Below are 21,764 nucleotides of genomic sequence, written 5' to 3'. Positions count from 1 at the left end.
TTTTTTTATTTTTATCATAACGTGCAATTGTTTAAAATGCGAATTTTCTTTCTACAGAGAAATATTCATGCTAGGGGTTATGTGGTTCTATGATTATGATGCTTTCAAAGTTGATTAGAAGTAATATTGTTAAAAAGCTGTGCAGACAGTCCTTATCAAATGCTACTTATGAACATTGTCGTGTTTTATACTGTTTCAAGAAAACTCTGCTGTCTAATTCAAGTGACAGTTGTTTAAGGAATTTTCATACAGTACAGTCTTCTGGATTTTTCAATTCTAAAGAAAGAAGATATACTTTTCCATATTTACCATTGTTGGGTGTTCTGCCATGCATATCGTTTTTGGTAAGCGACGAAAATCCAAGTGAAAGTGATGTGCTATACAAGGGTAAAGCATTGCTGAGCGCAGTCAGCCTGCAAAACCAAAACGATGTAAAACACATCCTGAGTCAAATAAAGTCTTGGGATCGTACATCGCAAAGCGCGGTTCTCAACTGTAGACACCCACTCGGGTGGACTCCGCTTATGATGGCTGCTGTAAGCGGAAATATTCAACATATCGAAGCGCTTTTAAAAGCTGGTGCAGATCCAAACCTTGGAGACAATTACAGCATTAGGAATCGGAATGTGTCACGCATAGAGGCAAGGATTATGAGAGAAAATGATTTTTGTGACAAGCTCAATCCGCATGCTGACTTCAGGGGCTTCACTGCTCTTCACTACGCTGTTCTTTCAGACTCGTTAGACGGCGTTCAGAAACTTGTCGAACACGGAGCCGATGTCTTCAAGAAAAATCACAGAGGCCATACCGCCGGCGATTACGCGAGAAGCGACTCCGACGAAATAAGTAAATTTTTAAACAAAGCAATGATTCAAGCTAACGAAAACAGGAAATTGGAAGAGGCAAAAGAGCGTGCTATGTATCCGCTCGAAAAGCGTCTGAAAGAGAAAATAATTGGCCAGGAGGGAGCTATAGGTACTGTGGCTTCGGCTATTCGTCGCAAGCAGAATGGATGGTATGATGAGGATCACCCACTTGTCTTTTTGTTCCTTGGTTCATCTGGAATCGGCAAAACCGAGCTCGCCAAGCAAGTGGCCAACTATCTTCACAAAGACAATAAAAAGGGCTTCATCCGACTGGACATGTCCGAGTATCAGGAAAAGCACGAAGTCGCAAAACTGATCGGGTCCCCACCAGGTTACATCGGGCACGACCAGGGCGGTCAGTTGACCAAAAAGCTCAAAGAGCAACCAAACGCAGTTGTTCTGTTTGATGAAGTTGACAAGGCACATCCTGATGTTCTTACTGTTTTGCTGCAACTCTTTGACGAGGGACGTTTAACGGACGGTAGAGGTAAAACAATTGAATGCAAGGACGCTGTTTTTGTTATGACATCTAATTTGGCATCAGACGAAATTGCTGAGTACGGCGCTCAATTAAGATTGGAAGCAAAAGACACGCAGAACAAAAAGCTTTCTCTACCTGACAGTGATGGTAAAAGCAATGGTGAAAACTCAAGTAAAGCTGTTGTGTCTCGTTCTTTCAAAGAAAAAATTGTAAGGCCCATTCTTAAACGACACTTTGGCCGTGACGAGTTCCTAGGTCGCATTAACGAGTTTGTATACTTCCTCCCATTTTCAGAAGATGAACTTTTCCTTTCAGTTGAAAAGGAACTGGTGATGTGGGCAAGGCATGCAAAAGAACGACACGGGATAGATCTACATTGGAGGCGACCGGAAATACCAACAATATTAGCCGATGGCTACAATATTCATTATGGTGCTCGCTCTATAAAATATGAAGTTGATCGTCGAGTGGTTGGCATGATCGCCATTGCGCACGAGCGTGGCTTGTTAACACGCGGCTGTAAAGTGCTGATCAGCAACACAACGCCCTTAGGAAAGTTCCAATCTGATTTGTTCGAATGTGACTTACAATTAGAAATAACAGATGCAAAAAACAAGAAGAGTTTAATTATAAGCGAAAAAGACATGCTTAAAAACGTTAATACTGTCACACAATTTTAGACATTATATATATATATATATTTCTTATTTATGTTTAAAACTAGGTGTGAATAAACAATTGTTAATTTTGTGTCTATTTATACCTTGTGGTTTTACTCAGAATAGTTCAAAAGTTCACTTGCTGCTGTCAGTTGAAAGTTCATTTTTCACAATGTCTGATGAAGACGATGAAGTCGTTTACAAGAAGAAAAAGTTGGATAACTATGGGAGTTTGGAGGGAAAAGTCACCTCGGGACAGAAAGCCATTGAGAAGGGAATTTCAGCTGGAAACATTAACATTACAAATTATAGTAAGATAAAAAATCAATGCTATTCCTTGCTATATTTTCCTGGAAATAAAATAAAATATTTTGGAAAGAATAAGTGTTTAATCAAATATTAGGGCAAACTAATAAATTCTACTTTTTGTAACTGAAATTGAATCATATAGATAAACCTATGTACTCCCAGCCAAGGATAATATTATTTGTAGTACGATGCAACAGCAGTTAGCATGCACATTATTGTATCTTGTTCGTGACCCCTTTTAAGCTTGACTTAGACTTAGGTGTATTTTTGCAAATAACTTTGACTGGGACAAGTAATTTTAAAATCACTTATTTACAACACTGGCCGATAGTGCTTGTGAATAAAAACAAACCATGTCATTGACCGCTGGTCGTTCGATTTTGATTGTGATTGAGGATGTGCTTTTAGCTGTTCTTATTTAGCAAATTACTCTTATGCAGAAAGCACAATCGAAATGACGTTAGAGGAGCGCATCAATCAGCGTCAATCGGAAATCCTCGCCGAGTTCGAAAGAAAGAAAAAACTGAGACAGATCCAAGTAACAACAGATGATAACGAGGTTTGTAACGTGTTGAACTTACTTTGTTAATGTTACAAAGTGTGCTAGATAAGAGTCAGATAGTGTCAGAATAATGTTATTGACTCATTTTATGCTTTGCTTTCTGTGTCATTATTTAAACTTAGATGTTTTCGAGACATTTTTTAAATATCTTGCATAGAACACTACTAAGAGTGTTTTTTGATATGTAGTTCATGCAACAGAATCACCAAAAAAAAACCACAGGAAATCTGCTTTATATTTTACAAAAGTGAATAGTTGGAAAACATAACAGATCCGTGCACAGTGTAGTATTTTTCCATTACGGTAAAGCATCTAAGCTTCAATTACGAAAGATAAATAGTTGTATTCTCAAAAAATGAGAAAATGAATCATAAATTAGTTAATTGAAAACGTAAAAAAGGCAATAATGGGATTTAACAGTGGAATGTTGCCTACCATTTTATATACAATGTTGAAAATGAATAAAAGATATTCCTGCTGCTACCTAAGGTGCAGATTGAGGTATATGATTTAAAACAAACTAAAAAGCATCCATCATAATAATGTTAGAACAAATCTGCTACTCATGGTCTGTACTCACATGTTAAAAAAACTGTTGTTTTGCAGGTAAAACAGCTTTTACGAGAGCAAGGCGTTCCAATCACTTTCTTCGGAGAGGGTCCGGCAGAACGGAGAGACCGTCTTCGTGAAATAATTGCTCAAACTGGGCCGGTCAAAGTTCAAAAAGAAGAAGAGGAAAGGAGAAAAAAGGAAGCTGAGGAGGTCTTTTGTGATCTTTGTTGGAATTTTTTAAATTGCAAAATTAATGCTCACCGATATAAAACAGGCCTGGGCAAATTACGGCCTGCCAAACAATGTATTCCGGGCCGTGTCTCATTTACAATAAAATTATTTTAGGCAATAATAAGCCTTAACATTTTTTTTATTGATTTCTGAATATTTTATTGAACATATTGCTCTTGTAAAGCATCCTTACCTGTTCCTACTCTTGTCAGCTTGTCAAAACAAGGGTATTTACAGATTCTTTTAAAACTAATCACATGTTGCATTATGTATTTGATATTCCTTTTTTACCTGGCTCGCCAAGACATTTTATGTTCCTCATGCCGCCCACTGTTACACATAAATTGCCCACTCCTGATATAAAGGCACAGTTAATATAAGCAAGGGTTGACCAACACGACATGCTAGTCGGATGTGGCGTGCTGATGTAATTCTTACAGCCTGTGTCATGTTCTCTTTATACAGTTAAAGCACAGTTAAAAATAGTTTATTAATGGAATTGTATGTTAAACACAAATTTATCCCGAAGAAATTAAGCTAACTATAATTTGTTTAAATCCTTCATTTCATAAAGTATTTGGCTCTTTACAAAAAGGTTTTAGACCATTGATTTCAGGTAAATATATGTTTTAAATACTATCTTGGTCTTCGTAATGTTTTTCGTAAAACTTGAAGTGTGTTTTTTACAGCTGACCAAGACAACGTGGTACCACGAAGGGTGCGATGAGCTGAAAACTTCTCGCCTTTGGATTGCAGAATATTCATTGCCAAGGTTAGTGGAACATTGTTCTGCTGCATTAAATTGCTTACAATTCCATACAAGTTGAGTTTTATTTGCGCCTATTAGTTTTCCTTGTGTGAGGACGTGCAAAAAGTATCTTAACATTTCCCAGTTACTCAATCGATCATTCCTTTTTATACTAGTAGTGGTAGCTATTGATTTCCAATCCTATTTTAAATGGGTACACTATGCACGGATCTGTAACGTAGCTTGAGTTGCGTGCCACCTTTCATAAGTAATGTTTTCATTCACTTCTCAGTCACATTAACTGAAGATGATACAAGTTTTATCGAAACGTCTTTATCAAGATGATGTCGATTTACTTGACCTTTTTAGCTTTGCAATTCATTGTCGAACTATTCCAAATGGTTTAAGCCATCCTTGCTCCTTGTCCAACCTTTTAATTAAACCGAATTTCACCACTGTTAAAGCACATAAACGCTTGCGGAACGCCAAATACCCTTGTGAGAATGTGCAAAAAGCGTCTTTATAACATTTACTACTTATTGAACACTCGTTTTTATACTGGCAGTTGGTAGCTATTGATTTCCGATCCTGGTATGACTTTAATCCCAGTCAAGTCATTTGTAAAATAACTTAAGTCTAGTCAATATTTAAAATAACTGAAGTCCAAGTCGAGTATTTTTAAATAAATAAAAAGTCAATTCCAAGTCAAAGTCTTTATATATTTTTGCCCACTGAGCACAGAAGCGCTTGCAAAACACACGAGACCCACTATGCACGGATCTGTAATGTAGCTTGATAATGAATTTTAAAGCCAAAAAGGTCGAGTAAATCGACATCATCTTGATTAAGACGTTTCATAACGAACTTGTGTCATCTTTTATATTTTTAACATTAACTGAAATTTTTCAAAATGGTTTTCGCAACCCTTACTCCTTGTCCAAACTTTTAATTCAACCGAATTTCTCCACTGTCAGAGCGCAGGAACGCTTGCAGAACGCCAGAGAGTTCGCCGCCCTGCCCGACTCGCAGAAAACCACCCGACTGCAGTCTGTGCACCGGCACATGCAGTCCGTGTCCAGCTACTGCAGTCAAATCGGGCACACGAGACCGGTGTCGTGCTGCCAGTTCAGTCCCAACAGCAAGATGCTGGCGACCACATCGTGGGACGGACTCTGCAAGCTCTGGTCGATTCCCGATTGCGAAGAGATTCGTACGCTTAGAGGTGAAGTTCTTGTTCAAGTTTGAAAAACGTCAGTCGGGATTGCTTAAGTTGAACGATAGGCGGGACCACAAAATAAGACCTAAAAAGCGACAATATTTAAATCAGAAAAATCCACAACAGAATGACAACTTAATCGACTGAATAATCAATAAACCTGACGGAATAAGATCGTAATTTAGACATACTTAGAGGTGAAGTTCTGTTCAAGTGCAGAACCGCAAGGTTTTTTGATACGAAATGTCAGTCAAGATTGCTTATGTTGAACAATGGCGGGAACACACAATAAGACCTAAAAAGATAATCAACTTTGGATAAAAGTTTGCTTTACATTTGCCAATGTGACACTTAATTATCGTTTCCTAATACCTATGACAACACTTTAGTTGTTATCAAACTTTAAAAAATTATAGCGGCGGATAATGAATATCTTATTTCGACCCAGTGCACGGACCTAACGTAAAAAATCGTGTATCGGTCAGAAAAACTTATATCGGTCGATCTCGAATCCCGTCCCCACTACACAAACCTATAACCCAGCATAAACCTTCTTTCCAAAGGCCACAAAATCAACGTGAGCGCCATTCACTTCCACCCTCAAGCCACCATCTCACTGGACGAGTCAGCAGCTTGTCTGGCCTCATGCTCGGCCGACGGGGAGGTCAAGCTCTGGAACCTGAAGGACGAGGAACCGGTGGCCGACATCGACGGGCACGAAATGAGGGTGACCAATGTGGCCTACCACCCCTCGGGCCGTTTCCTGGCCACGGCTTGGTGAGATGTTAATTGTGTGTGTTACGCAAATTTACAGGAGACCTACTTAACGGCTTGTCGGATGCCACCGTTACACGTAGTGTCTTTAAGCCAGGGGCTCTTAAACTTTTTTTACCGCAGAAAAAATATGTTTGCTTTGCGTGAACCAGTGGAGGGAAGGAATTTTAGATATGACGTCATAAATTAATGTCCCAATACAAATAGACTTTAAAAATCTGCTGTTTTTGGTCCAAAATATGTGAAACTGCAATGGAGTCTACATTCAATACAAAAACGTAATATTTTTAATTCAACACCTTTCTTTGAAAAAATGATTAGTTGTTGAATATACACTATTTGAATCAGGGCTTCATGGACCCCGTTAACCGAGCCCCAAGGGGTTTTAGACCTCAGACCTCAGTTTATGAACCCCTGTTTAAATAGTATTAATATTGGCAAAACAGAAGTAAAAAGACATGAAACAAAAAAAGGCGGCCAACGTCTAAAAAACGGGACAAAAAAGTCTAAAAAGTGGTGCAACAACGTAAAAAAACTCTTTCCTTTACTTCAAAATCGGCGCTCGTGGAGATTTACGGCATTAGCATTTTAGCTTTGACCATCCCAATCCGTGATATTAAACGGATGTAGATTGATAAAGAATTTCAAAGCTAAAGAGGCCGAGCAGATCGGCACCATCAATGTCATAACTGAAGATGATACAAGCTCGTATCGAGAATCTTTAAAGATGTGTTTTACACATCACCTACAAATGCAGTAACTTGGTATTCTGAATTTTTTAAATTCGTTTTCTGCGTATCGTGTATTGCATGTAAAACATTGCCGTTACAAAAGTATGTCATTACAACTGAAGATGACAAAAGTTCCTATCGCATGTCTTAACCAAGATGATTTCGATCTACTCGACTTTGTTGGCTTTGCAATTCATTATCAAGCTACATTAAAAGGATATATTATCCACTAAATTATTTTTTTTCTGCTCCCAGCTACGATCGATAAAAAAATTAATTTCTCGTAAATAACGAAAAAAAACTTTTTCCTTTACTTCAAAAATGACTCTTGTTGCGATTTAAAGCAATACCATTTTGAACAATTTTACGTTTGACCATCTCAATCCGTGACATTAAATGGATATATACTAACTTGAATTTATCCTGCTCCCAGCTACGATCGATCGTGGAGGTTGTGGGATCTCGAGCAACAAATGGAAGTTCTCCATCAGGAAGGACACAGCGGAGGAGTACATTGCATCTCCTTCCAGGTGAATATAGCTGCAACCTAAAGTATCTTTGATAACTGATGTGGCTCGTTTTTGGTAGACTGATAGGTCGAATTTAATGTATATGAATCCATGATCCATGTCAACTATTCTCAACTCGTTCCTTCGGCAATTTTTCAAATTTTAAAGTTAGTAAAATTTTAAAGTTATTTCACAAATGACTTGGCTGGAACTTAAGTTATTTTACAAAAAAAAAAAACTTGACTGGGAATGAAGTTATTTTACAAATGACTTGACTGGATCGTAAGCCATTTTAAAATGACTTGTTTACAATACTTTGAATCTTTTTGAAACCACCGAACGTATGCCATAAGGCCGACCAACTAATAGCTGTTGTTTGTATATTAGGGCGACGGATCCCTCGCCCTCACCGGAGGTTTGGACGCTTACGGGAGAGTGTGGGACCTCAGGACCGGGAGGTGCATCTTCTTCTTGGAAGGACACCTGAAGGAGATCTACAGCTGTTGCTTTTCCCCCAACGGGTGAGTGTTAGCATGGTTATCAGCCCACACGTTTAGGTCACCTGTTTTATTTTAAAAAATATTTAGAGCTGAATGAGGCTCAAATTCGTTTTAGCCCCAAAACAAAGCTTCCTAAACTGGGGTCGTGGATCACTTGGGGTTACGTAGACATTTGTAAAAAATTAAAATTTTTATCTCCTATCAAGGCGGCATCAGACTAGCAAACCCTCTCGGGTTATTCGGTGTCACCTTGCGAAAGCGCATGTTCAATTTCTCGCATAGTTTGATCAATATTATAGATGAAAAAATGCGTATGGTAAGTTAAAATACCTTGAATAATTGACTCACAATGCTATCATATATATTTTTAGCGAAAAGTTCAGTAATGTTAAAAAATGTCAAAAAATATAACCAATACGTTTGAAAAATGTACCAAATTTGGTTTGTTTTGTAACTAGTTGACCAGCTTTTCGAGTTGATTTACTGCCAAAGTCAAAAAGCTATCATAGGTATTTTCAGTGAAGGCTTTCAGTTATGTTGAATTATAACAAATATATTTAAAAAAATTAATTGACTAATTTTTTGTTTTGATTCACTGCAGATACCAGATGGCTACGGGCAGTGCTGACAACTCGGTGAAGATCTGGGACCTGAGGAAAACTGGTTGTACTTACACGATTCCCGCTCACAAAAATCTGGTGTCCAGAATCGTTTACCAAAGTGAGTAGCTTTAAATCCAAATTGTTTAGTTGCTCAAGCTGCCATTCGACGAAATTTAGAGTATTCCTTTAGATCAGTATACATTAAAGGGCGTATAGCTATGGAATCCAATACTATTGGCGGCAGGTTTCTGCTAGTCGATCACTGTTCCGCTGACGCCTACAAGCCGTACATAAACAATAAAACTCAAAGTTAAAAACAACGAGTGAAACCAGAATTAGACATTTTACAGTAGTTGGCAAACTGTGAGCGGCGGCCCAAATATGGGCCTTTTGGTCATTTTTGTAGGCTGCGAGTAATTTTTCAATGGTTAGTTTTATTATGTAGTTGTTGGCGCGTGGTAGCCGTACATTCATTATACTGTATTTTAGAAGTTGGTTTTGGCTCATTGTTTTGCATCGCAGGGCCTCCAGGCCACGCCCCCCAAAAAAAACTATACTTAGAGCTGAGTTAAACTTTGAAAATACATTTTTTACGTATAGTGGACCTTTAACAGCTCTGAAAAGAGTATTATGGGCCGCTACAAAAAGTTTGTAAACCACTGGTGTACATTGTTGACTGTTTGTGATGAGACTTTTTGAAGGCAATATTTTTTGTGTGAAACAAGTTTTTCAGTGAGTTGGCAGAATTACACGTAGAAAACTGCTGCGCATCGCTTGCGACTTCGGCACTCTAAAACGACGTTTGCTTTTTAATGGCGAAACGATGTTTTCTGTTGTTTGAAAAAAAAAACAGTGATGTTTTTAGATCCAAAACAGAACCACAAAGGTATAAAAATAATTTAAAACAACCTTTTTTCAAAAGAGCAAAATACTATAGTTGCGCAGCATCATCAGTTCTGCTTGAAAACTGCCAATACAACGAAAATACAAAAAAGACAAAAGTGATATTTTTAGAATAAATTATTAGTTTTACGAAAAAGAACCACATTAAATTACTGCCGAACATGACAATGAATCATTGAGCTTGTCATTCATGCTTCCGCGAAAATTCGAGGAACATGGGATAACAAATGTAGTTGCCTCACGTATTTAGAACAAGGCTATTCGTTATTTTTGAATCGAATGTAATTAGTAGCGCTGACTTCTTTTTCTAAATCAGCATGTGGTGTAATAAAGGGGTTATACCAGCGGTTCAACCAGTGGGCCATGGCTCACTGGTGGGCCATAAGAACATTTGAGTTGGGACACAGACCAATTAAAAAAACCTAGATTTAGTTTCATTTGTGTCATTATATTTAATTACAGAAATAATGGCTTGGGGAGGAATTAAAAAGTAATGTAAATTTATTGTTCAGCCGCAAGTATCTCACTAATGCACGGTTGAATAAATAATCTGTTTTGAAATTATGTTCTGCTGTGTTTGTTCTAAACTTATTTTACAGTTTTTTCTTTCATAAAACTATTCGGCCACATATTTTTTTGCAACGTAAATGGGCCACGAAAGAAAAAAGGTTGAGAACCACTGGGTTTATACAATATTAGGAAAGTCCGATAATATCGGTTTGGAGCCGACACCCGATGTTAAGTGGCAGTATCGGACTATCGATACTCATCCGATACTAGGGTGGTATCGGTGCCGATCCGATAGTAAATTCATATACGTATTTTGCCATGATTTTAGCCATAATTCAGCAATTGTTACCTTACAAGGAATATTTATCACAATAGTAGGTTGACAACCGATTGTAATTAGATTTCTTTATACAAGAGAAAATTTTGACCTTATAACCTGAAAAAAAAAATTATACTTAACGTGTTAGTTTAAACCAGGGGTTCTTAAACTTTTTTTACCGCGGACCCCTAAAATTTTTTTTGGGCCTTGCGTGGACCACGGTAGGGGGAAAAAATTAAAAAATGACGTCACAATACAAATAAACTTCATAAATCTGCTGATTTCGGTCCAAAAATGTGAAAGTGAAATGGAGTCTAAATACATTCAGTGCAAATCCGTTTTATTGTTAATTAAACTGTTTTCTTTAAAAAAAATGGTAACTTTTAAAATATACACTAATATTTCAATTAGGCCTTCATGGACCCCAAAAAACTAGTTCACGGACCCCCAAGGGTCCATGGACCCCAGTTTAAGAACCCCCGGTTTAAACTATTCTGTTTGTTTTAGCATACCGGGCATTCTTATACGATACCACTGTTTGAGGGCAACCTTAAAGAAAAGAGTTATCTCTTGCTTAAACGTTCAGGTTTTTAAGCTTTTCGACATTTTCACTATATTAATGTTTCACAATTTGTTTTGCTTCAGAAACGGACGGCGATTACCTCATCACTGCTTCATACGACGGGACAGCCAAGGTAAGTTAAATACAAGTACGTCTGAAAATCAGTTTTAGACCTGATATTGTGGATCGATTCGTTACAGGGTTACGCGTACTCTCATCTAATACCGGGCAAATTGGGTTTCAGTCTTAAGTTAAAGTTAAACGGCCAGTCTCGAGGCCGACATACGCATGCGCATTACCTAATTTCAAAACTAATATGGCCGTCAACTGGGAATGGAAAAGTTAAATTATATGACCCCCCTGTGGATTGTTGAATATCCACCTTATTTTAGTTACGTAAATGGGTTAAATACAGGCTGTAGTTGGAGTCGGTCTCGGGATTTGACGAAATCGCACATTTAGCGGGAGTTGGACTCGGAATAATTTTTTTTATGCGCAGTCGGACTTGGGTTATTTTTAACCGACTCCGCAGCCCTGTCTAAAACAGCCACGACTAGTCGACTTTCCAACATCGCAATTCATCCTTACCGTTCGCAGGTTTGGGGAATGCCGAACTACGTACCCCTGAAGACCTTGGCTGGACACGAGGGTAAGGTTATGGGGGTTGACGTGACCGCGAATGGAGACTTCATCGCCACCTCGTCATTCGACCGGACTTTTAAGCTCTGGGCCAAGGACAGCGACGCGCTTTGAGAGGATCGCGCATCTATCTGTTACGTCAAAATCGCGCGAATACCGCCCCGTTCTCGGGAAAAAGAGTTGGATTCGGCGAACGGCTCGTTTTTTTTCAGTTTTGGGCGATTTTTTTTTCGACCAAAAAAAGGGTTTTGTTTTGATGTCATTTTTGGCAGCTTGGCAGCTGCCTTTTTTAAATTTGAAACAGTGGTTCTTTAAAGTTAAATTATTTCCTATTAAGGGTTACTTTGACGTATCACAAGCATTGGTTTGCCGAATGTATGAAATGTGCTATTTTTAAACAGCTAAATGGCCAAAAAGTGGATTGGGCCTCTTCAGTTTTTAGTGGGGATTTCAATGCCAATCATTATGTCATTTTTGTGTTGTTTTATCAATTGACTGCAGGTCCTTGCTTGTTACAATTTTGACAAGGATCTTATGAAAAAGCCACAAAGGTCGAGTAGATCGACATCACCTTGATTAAGATGTTCAATACGAACTTGTATCATCTTTAGTTCGGTGCATAAAGTACCCAAATGTTATTAAAACTTATTGAATTTTTGTGTTAAGAGGTAGCGATACTAAGTTTATCTTTATGCCGGAGTTAAGCAAGGCCCTGATTAAAACAAGCTAATGATGAGTTCGATATTGTTCTGCTGCTTCAAATTGAATTCGAGTAACCTTACCGCTTGAAGTCACTTACGAGTCCTATTTTTTACAATTTCTGCCGATTATTTTTGCTTTACCCCGCCAAAATAAAGCGCTGCCTTTTAACAAAATAAACGAAGAAAAAAATCAGCTTGGACTTCTGAGGAATACTTCTCGCCAAAACAGAAAAGGGCAACACATCACTATTCTAAGTTTCGTTAAATATAGAAGTTTCAAATTTTAATTTAGTTTAGAAAATATTTGAATGTATGTGAAACGCGTATGCGCTAGAATGCGTGTTTTCTTTTCTACTGAGTGTAGCAATTCAAAAAAAGCTGTACATTTCTACTTCAAAAAGATGCGGACTTATTTGCCTATCCTGGGTGCCTTCGGAGAAGATAAATACCTCCAGTTGACCTAATTGGGAATGTAGTTCGAGCAAGGCAAGGCAGGGTTAGAAAATCTAGCCTGCGGTGAGATTCGAACTCGTGACACCGGCCAGTTCTTTCATATTGTGCTTTTCTGTAGCCTATTTTTTTTCTTTTTTATGAAACTTGCTTTGTGTCTATGATAAAACATGTGAAGTCAGAAACAAATCTCCTTGTTGAAATGGAGCCGAAAACCTCGATGAGTTTAGGGAAAATACTGAACCAAGGTTGTGCCTAATTTCCTGTCCATACTTAACTTAGTGTATTAATATGTGAACAACCGTAGGGTCGTATTTTCTGACGAAATCTCGGAGCTATTCGCAAAACGTTAACTAATGGTTTTTAGTTTCCGCTTGTGCAGCTGTGTCACAATACATTAGTTAATTAGTATCAACACAAAATCGAGCATCCGCAGGCGATTGTGCTGTAGTTTAATGTATTTTCTGTTGCTATGCGTTCTAAATTCATCGAAATAGGGCCTAAATGACGCCTGGAACTGGGTAGAGGGTATGGGACGATTGGGGGCCGTGGGTCTGGCATCGACGTTTAGGCGCCCTAGTTTGAATGGCGCTATTTGGGGTTATGGGTGGGGTTAGAAAATAGGTCAGGGTTATAATTATTAGGAGAGTTGGTGATGAACTCAGGGGGTTAAGTAAAATGTTGTTTTAGTCGGATTTTGATCGTTTAGGTACCAAAACTTTCAGGTATTGGTCCTACTTGTCTTATTCCGACGTTGATGTTGTTCTTATCTCGGTCTTCTGGCTGGAGTCCCTTAAAAATATCCAAAATCGTTTTTTTAATAAACTACATAACTACCTAAACGAACTTATGCATTGAGTCGAGATAAAATCACACAAAGCAAATTTGAGTAGCGCTTGTATTTTACAAACCCACACGACAAAGCGATATTCACACTGGAATGGCGAGCACTGGCCTTGGAATCTTACGCGCGGCCATCAACACAGAGCAAACCAAAACGGAAATGTTTGCTTAAAAGTGGTGTGACGTCACGATGATGACGTCAACGACGACTGCAAATACGTACAACAAGCCGAAAGCTTTTAGAGGTGGAGTTGGTGATGAAAAAACAAGCAGGATGCAACAGGATTGGCGGACATGACACGAGAAGGCAGTAGGATTTGGAGATGTCTTGTATTTACGTTCCACTTACTCCCCCACAAATAATAACGAAGGGTAATAACAGGTCCGAAAACATGCGGGAAAAATAATTTTATCAAGATTTGGCGAAATTCGGCTTCAAGCAGCAAAAGTAAAACACAAAACTCTACTTTTACGTTTGTGCAATTTGTTTTTCCGAGTGGAAATTTACCGAATTAAAAACTGAAAAATCGGGCAGATGATAATACGCAGCACAACTAAGCGTCATGGATGAAGGTAAGGTAACCACAAACGTTATTTTATTCCAGCTATAACTTCACAAGACGACATTAACGGCTGGATCAACTTACAACCACGGTGTAGCAAAAAAAAATTCATCGGATGTTTTGCCTTGTGAAAGTTATAACGACGCGTTCTGTCAGAAATAAATTGCAATACGTATTTTCAAGTAAACATCGCAAAAGGTAAATTGAAATACTCAAGAGCAGCTTGGAAAAATGCACATTACCATTTCATTTTTGAGGTTAATCTTGTAACAGAGTGTACTACTGGCCTTTATTTGAAAAAAAGGATCGCATGCATTTGCAAAAAAGCTCATTAAGAAAATGTAGAAAGTTGCAGAATACAATTAGAATTTTTCCCGGTTTGTTTCCCACAATAAAAAATTCATCAAAAACCATCAAAACAGTGGCGTTGGCTCAGTTTGCAATGCCGCTATACTAATTTAAAAAAAGGGAATTTGTAATACACAAAAGAATGGATTAATAATTAAATGGGAGCCAGCTGCTTTTCGTAATGGCAATAAAACACAGAAAATGGCATGAATGGTTTGTGTCCAGTTGAGTTTAAAACTAATTATACTTCGACGTTGGTCATAAGGGCATTGCCTATCAATCCAGTCAACTTTTCTACAGCGATGATCTGACAGTCAATCAACGTTTTTCGAGCAATTTTACGCACGCCGCAGCCAAATTGACGTCACTTCGTTTAAAGGGCCATAAATACAGCAGACACTACATTTCTACAGCGACATATCTACAGTACAGTGCAGGCGGGTCGCACCAGACGCCGCTGCATGTTTCTAATAATAATATTCACCAAACCGAAACAATAGCACGTCAATACCATTACCGCAAGCGACTGGGTTGAAAAAACAACACTGCGGCAGCTTTAGAGGAACAATGGTGTTGCTAGCGATTTCTACTCTAGTCTTTTTAATTTAACTGGCGTCTACTGCAAAAAAGTTCATCTGGAAAACGACTAAAATGTGGCACGTGGCGCGAAACAAAGGCAAAGAGAGAAACGCTTTTACGGTTTGAATGATTTGCGCACTATATTTTCCGAACGGTTTGATGAACATTTATCACCAAAACTCAAGAGTTTCTTTTTCTGCTAAAAGGCCACAGTCTGGTTCGGTTCGGAAACTATCATGTAAAAATGCACATACACATGAGTCGTGTCTTGGAACACAGTCGGGATCTCAAGCAGGCCTTTATATAAAAACACACACAAACACACGCACGCAAAAAAAAAAAGAGCGACAGTGCACAAAAAAAAATCGGAAAAGCATCGCCAAAACTTGCTATCTTTAGTGCCGCAAAAAAAACTGGCACATTCAAAGCCTAAGAACAACAAGAATCGGCCGCAAATTTCACAGCGTCTTCTACAAATGTTGCAAAACCAATAGCAGAAGGGGTACGGAAGAAGCCCCCTGTTACGTCACAAAAACGACGGACTTCAGTGGGGCCGTGAAACGAGGTCCGACACACTTCCGCGTTTTAACCGAGTTTTCAAGTCACCGCCGCCGCCGTTTATCACGTGGTCACCATTGATCACGTGGTCGCCGTTGACCAATGGCTGCTCGCCCTCGAAGCCGTTTCGTTGCGACGCCGGGGAAATCCCGCCGTGGTGGCCCCGGGCCATGATGTCCCGGATGTGATGCACGATCAGGTTTATCGCCACTGTGACGAATTAAAGAAGTATTTAAAACATTGCACTACATGGCGCTACACGGATACACGTTAGGTAAAAATAGAAATTTCAAAACATGGGCTATTTTTTTTAATTTCTCAGTTATCGAAAAACATATACCGTATAGTAAACAACACCGTTAGCCGTCCATTGACGAAATAACGTAATAATTTAGGCCTTGCGAGCAACAAAACACTATTATGCGTTTCATAAATAAATGATGCCAATCTGAACTAGATCGGAGTCGATAGCCACATAAAGCTCAAAACGATGACATCACAATATTTTAGGTGTTTTGTCCCCCAATCCAAGGCCTCTAGGGGTGCAGACTCATAAAGCTCTACAGCACACCTATACCACTCTACGTAATGTCTGAAAATTTTGAAAGTTCTACGATGTATACTTTTTCTCTCTCTGTTTTTGGCAAAAACAAGATATGTTACTCGATTTTTAAGAATTTTGTAAAAAATATACCATACCCTATTTTTTAGAATTTTGTCAACCGATACGCGATACTAATACCGATATTCTATATACCTCGGAACTGTTCAAAACACGAATTAATTGAAAATCAAATCAAATAACGTTTAAGTTTATATACGTCTATAAATTATTATTAAACTATTATTTTGCATATTAACTTGGCGTGATGCTGAAACTTTAATTTTTCGGTCAAATAAATTTTCAACGATCTAAATTAAGGTATTGTAACAATTTAAACAAATAAAGTTCATTTGAATGGTCATTTTATATGGTTTGAAGAATATTTGAGTGGATTCAAGGTTAGTGTTCCTCGTTTCGTTTTTAACAAAATGTCTGTTTACTTGAAATACGTTAATCAGGTGGCAATATATAAAGACAAATGTAATTGAATTTTTGACAAACTTTCGCACAACCGTGCTTTTTTACCCTATTAGAATTAGACAAATATGGTCATTTGCACAGATTTAAAAAAGTTTACTGTGATCAAAAACGTGCTGGTGATGGAACAGTTATCGACCAGCACAAACATGCTGCCATTTATTCTCGACTAAATAAATCCAGAAAGTCGCAGTTTCTATAAACAACTATTATCGATTTATCGTTGTTTGACCGTCACAGTTGCTGTAAAGGCTGTTCACACACTAGCATGGTTGATAGGGTTTTTGATTCAAAGGTTACACCACACTGGTGTTTTTAATCTAGTACGCTTTCTATCAATTCGACGCAATTATCGCTTAATCCATATATTTCCTTGTGAGACGTTTCTTTGTAAAACAGGATAACATTTGTCATTCGTGCCAACTCTAAAACATTTTGTGCTCTTTGACTCTTCACAGCACGTTTTCTATTGCCTCCCAAACTTAATGTTTTTCTTTAAATAGGCGTCCAATGTCACGATTAATTTTGTCATTGTTTAAACTTCCTAGGCTCCATACCAGGTCACAATGACAATAACAAGCACGCGAATTTGAATTTCTGAAAACGAATTTAAACGCTTAAAGGGCAAGTTCACTTTCAAGGGCAAGTTCACTTTCAAGGGCGTAATCTTTTTCTAGCTGAGCATTGTAGGGGACCACAATACTGCAAATTTTGACCAACTATAGCGTTTCCATTAAAACGCGTGGCAAATAAATCACTTTCATAATAGAATAACAAAAACCTACCGAAATTTTCTGCACCACGTGGAATTATGACATCTGCATACTTTTTGGTCTGCAATAAAAAGTGTAATCACTCAAGTCTTACATTTGATTATTTCCAAGGCACTGTATTGGTTATAATTTTTCTTTCTAGACATATCTGAATAATAATCTAAAATTGGCATTTTATACAGGTTTACTTTTTTTTACAGAAACTGATGATGCCTTTTAAGAAATGATTTTATGTTTTATACCCGTTTTGATACAGTTTTTAACATTATCTGAATATTAATCATAAAATATAAAGTTGCTATATGATTTGGTTTGCCAGCCGCAAAAACATAACAATGCACAGCCAAGACTCAATCAGCCAAAACAGCACTGAATCAAATCTTTATGCAAGGAATATGGGATAAGGGAGGCGGATTCGATTTGTTTTGTCACAGAAAATTTTAACAACTGTTTTCTCACGGGAACTTGTAAAAACACTGAATGGGGGAGCGGTTCTTAATCTTACCGGCAAGCAGAATTCCTCAAATGCTGGTTTCACGAAAGTGGTGTACTGCTGTAGCACCGACTCTAGTGTGCGACCTCTGTCTGTCGTGTCCCTTAAAACTAAACACAAAAGTCAGTTTAGAAACGAAATGTTACTGTGACGTTGGCCAAATTTTCTGCTCTTTTGTTCTGTAGAAATTGCAAGCTGACAAATTTAAGGCTTCATTATTTTGATACTTCTAAACTCCAGCGACGTCTAGAATTATTAATTTTAATCTGTAGTCTTTTTAGGTTATACTTTTAGTATATAGGATGGCTTTAATTATTAACCCTGATGAGGCCAGCTGGTATCTGCTACTGAAACGTCGGTTTATACTTCGTTTACACCAGAAGAGCGATTTCTATCTATTGATATGTTGCCTGGTGGAGCTAACTCTATATTTATAACTACTTTTAGTAAAACCATTATATACAGTGACTTTCTGTAAGTCTTATGAATGACAATGCTTGTACACAAATCACCTGTTTACAGTTAAAACAGAACAAAGTTTTATTTTAGTACATTTTAACATAAAAGGCCTCATTTTCATGGGTTGTTTCAAGTTTTTTGTCACGGTCAGAGAAAAGAAAACCTTTAGCAGATGATGCAAGAGTGATTTTGGGTTTTATACCTGTTTTTATAACCAGTTTTATTATCATGACAGATTTGTTTACATTAATCCACAGTAAGCTAAGCACAACATTAAAGCAGATAAGAAAATTCAAATTTTAAACAATAATAGCCAAGCTCATTGATCCATTTAGTCACCAAATATCTGCCGAGTTGGACAGGAAATAAGAAAATAAACAAACACGATATCATACCACGTCGAGAAAGCCTGGTGTCTGCATCGCTGTCAACAAACAACTTCATGTTAAATAGATTGCGAATCTCCTTGTGGTAAAATACAAGGATTCCCTCGAAAAGCACAACGTCACATCGATGTAGCTCCTCATAGACATCTTTCCTTCTGTTAGCCACAAAGCCAAACAGGTTTTAATGTTAAGAAACATTTTAGCAAAAACAAATGACAGTGTGTAGACAAATAAAACAGCTGTGGTTTCAGTCAAAACAAATTGTAAAGAGGAATTTAAAATAATAATTTAATTTTCAAGATACACTCTGCAGAAAGGATTTCAACTAAACCATATAGATTTTAGGAGCCAAAATTTTCCATTTTTAGGAGCCAAAATTGTTGAATTTCCGATTATCAATTTAATTTAAATTGTTTAGTCGTGACAAGTTTCCTAAATACTCATTCTATAGTTCATTCAAAGACATTTAAAATTCCTCAGTTGTAAAATAGGTCAAGTAGTAAATACGTCAACAATGAGTTGACCCATTTGTTACAGTCATAAACTAGAATCTCACAAATCTTGGAAATGTTTAACCAAGGTTTCCAAAGCAAACAAATCTAGGGGAAAAACAAGTTAAGTCACCCATTTGAAATTTACAACATTTCCACTTAATTGGTTAATATACAATACATTTCATTGGATCAGTGCAGCTCAAATTATTACTCAAACAAAACTGTTTGAGGAGTATAACAACTTAGCTAAATGGAGAAAGTAAGTAGTGTTTCATCTTTAACCTTTGTATTACCTTGGTGTGTGTTTTAAAATTAACTCAAAAAACTCAAACAAAACTGTTTGAGGAGTATAACAACTTAGCTAAATGGAGAAAGTAAGTAGTGTTTCATCTTTAACCTTTGTATCACCTTGTGTGTGTTTTAAAATCATAATCTGGAATTTTTATCGTTTTTCCTTTTGCCACATCCAAAATGGTTGCTTTCATCAATTTTGTATCAAAGGCATCTAAAAAACAAATAAAAAGTGATCTACGAGTCTGGAATTAGGCTGTCTAAGTTCACAATAGGACTTAAATCACTTTATTATCCTGTGCCACAAAGAAATACTTTAACTAATTGTGGTTGTAAAGATGTCAGTGGTAATAAATCAGGCAAGTAAGAAAGTTATGTTAGGAAATCTATTTTACACAGTATTTTTAAACTTAGGCAATAAACAAAGCTTTTTACGGCGCTGGTCTAGAATCCTACCACATTATTTTGTTTATATTGCTAACATTATTTGAGTTAGGGTGCGAGTTAACATAAGGGTTTGGGTGGGTCAAGTATAATTATTATTATTATACATATTTATTATATTTCCAGCAATTTTAATTTTGACAACACATGTATAACTGTTAAAGTAAGGATCAACTCGTGTTGTATAACAACACACTGTAATTACAAATTTAAACCATCTATAGAAAAAATGAAATTATTACAGGATAGTATACACATAAAATGGAAATAACATAAAAAGTATTTAAAGGCCTTCAAAGGTAAATAACACTACAGGTAAAAATTCCCTATAAAAAATTATTTTACATTCCTTTTTATTTGCCTGTAAATTAAACAAAGGATAGCTCTACACATAAAGAAGAAAGACAAAGTATTTTTCTCACGATATTAGCAATAAACCAAACAAAGCATATTAAAAGAGCAAGGTATTTTTACATTTTCAAGCCCAAAACTGTACATTTATAACTAGTCGTTTCAAAAGTAAAATACCTGGATGGTCAAAGTCATACTGTGAGTTGTTGGCCAGGTTTATTTCATCTTTTGTCAGTTCCTTGTAGAAGTTATCCTGGCTGATAATGGCAACTTTTCTGGACCCATTGGTAGCTGAAGCCTCTCCAAGCAATTCCAAAATTTTTTGGCAAACCGAGGTCTGAAATGGATAAAAAACGTCAAAGGTTGTATTAAAATGTTACAAAACCACTTAAATTATTGTTCATTAACGTAAACAGGTAGATTTTAAGCATTACAATACGGCAACACGAGGTAAAAATGTGGGAGTCTTCAACGGCAAGAAATGCGTACCTTAAACAGCGATTATGGGCAATTTCAAGGTGAAAGATGTAAATAATCCCGTTATATTGGTGTTTGTTCATGTTTGAGCGCCGCAAGTTCGGTTTAAATTGATTTAAAGCCGGTGGAAACGCGTGGAGTGTTGGGCGATGCTTTCACGACCAAGTCGCAATGGAGAAAGAACCATTTTTAGGGCATCGATTGGTTACGTCACGGCCCACGTCAAACACCGCTCATGCGTGACGCATGTGCTCGCAAAATATTGTAAACAAGCTCAAGAAGACGCAAAAATTCGCCCAAAAAATAGCCGGAACCTACCTTGCCGGAGGAAGTGCCGCCTGCCACGCCGATGATGAAGGTTTTGTTGTTGTTGACAGCCTGCAAAACTGGATGCGGTATACCGACCGACATTTTTCTGACTACGTGATTTTCCGCTAGCAGCCTTTTTTATTCGCCAAACAACGTGGTCAAGTAGCGTGACGAAAAAAGGGAACGTTGAAAAGAGAAAATATATTCTTTCTCTTTGTTGATTTATTACCCAGTTGTTCTTTTAAAGCACGCTCAGTGGGTAATTAAAATACAGTATAATAAAAATTTAACAATTACACACCAGGATGATTAAATATTTTCTGAAATTGTCATAACATTTTCACATTTCAAATCCGACTATTCTGTTTTCGACTAACAAAATTATTACAATTATTATGCTACAGTTTATAGTGAATATTTTATGCATTAATTTATGCTACGTTTTATATTAATAAAATCTAAAACTTAGGTCCTTTACAGCGCTATGATTA

General features: G+C 37.3%; 2 protein-coding genes across 2 annotated transcripts; one reads left to right on the top strand and one right to left on the bottom strand.

Moving 5' to 3' along the window:
• Positions 1 to 89: 89 nt before the first annotated feature.
• On the top strand, positions 90 to 12,516 carry LOC146133685 (uncharacterized). The gene is made up of 12 exons (XM_083396478.1): positions 90 to 1,968; positions 2,159 to 2,317; positions 2,756 to 2,874; positions 3,484 to 3,639; positions 4,350 to 4,432; positions 5,383 to 5,630; positions 6,188 to 6,401; positions 7,563 to 7,659; positions 8,026 to 8,159; positions 8,740 to 8,858; positions 11,118 to 11,167; positions 11,632 to 12,516. Exons 1-12 carry the CDS (start codon positions 90 to 92, stop codon positions 11,785 to 11,787), a joined length of 3,414 nt encoding a protein of 1,137 aa, XP_083252604.1. The 3' UTR covers positions 11,788 to 12,516.
• Positions 12,517 to 15,103: 2,587 nt separating this feature from the next.
• Positions 15,104 to 21,382, bottom strand: LOC146133684 (uridine-cytidine kinase 2-B-like). The gene is made up of 7 exons (XM_083396630.1): positions 21,283 to 21,382; positions 20,665 to 20,824; positions 19,810 to 19,906; positions 18,917 to 19,062; positions 18,075 to 18,172; positions 17,582 to 17,630; positions 15,104 to 15,925 (listed from the first exon to the last, which is right to left on the bottom strand). The coding sequence occupies exons 1-7, from the start codon at positions 21,373 to 21,375 to the stop codon at positions 15,702 to 15,704; spliced, it is 867 nt and encodes a 288-aa protein (XP_083252756.1). The 5' UTR covers positions 21,376 to 21,382; the 3' UTR covers positions 15,104 to 15,701.
• Between the last annotated feature and the right edge of the window lie 382 nt (positions 21,383 to 21,764).

The sequence above is a fragment of the Ascidiella aspersa genome, chromosome 9 (assembly GCF_963924565.1).
Source record: "Ascidiella aspersa chromosome 9, kaAscAspe10.2, whole genome shotgun sequence".
Taxonomy (NCBI): Eukaryota; Metazoa; Chordata; class Ascidiacea; order Phlebobranchia; family Ascidiidae; genus Ascidiella; species Ascidiella aspersa.
The sequence above is the reverse complement of the archived record's forward strand: the minus strand, read 5'-3'. Positions and strand labels throughout refer to the sequence as shown.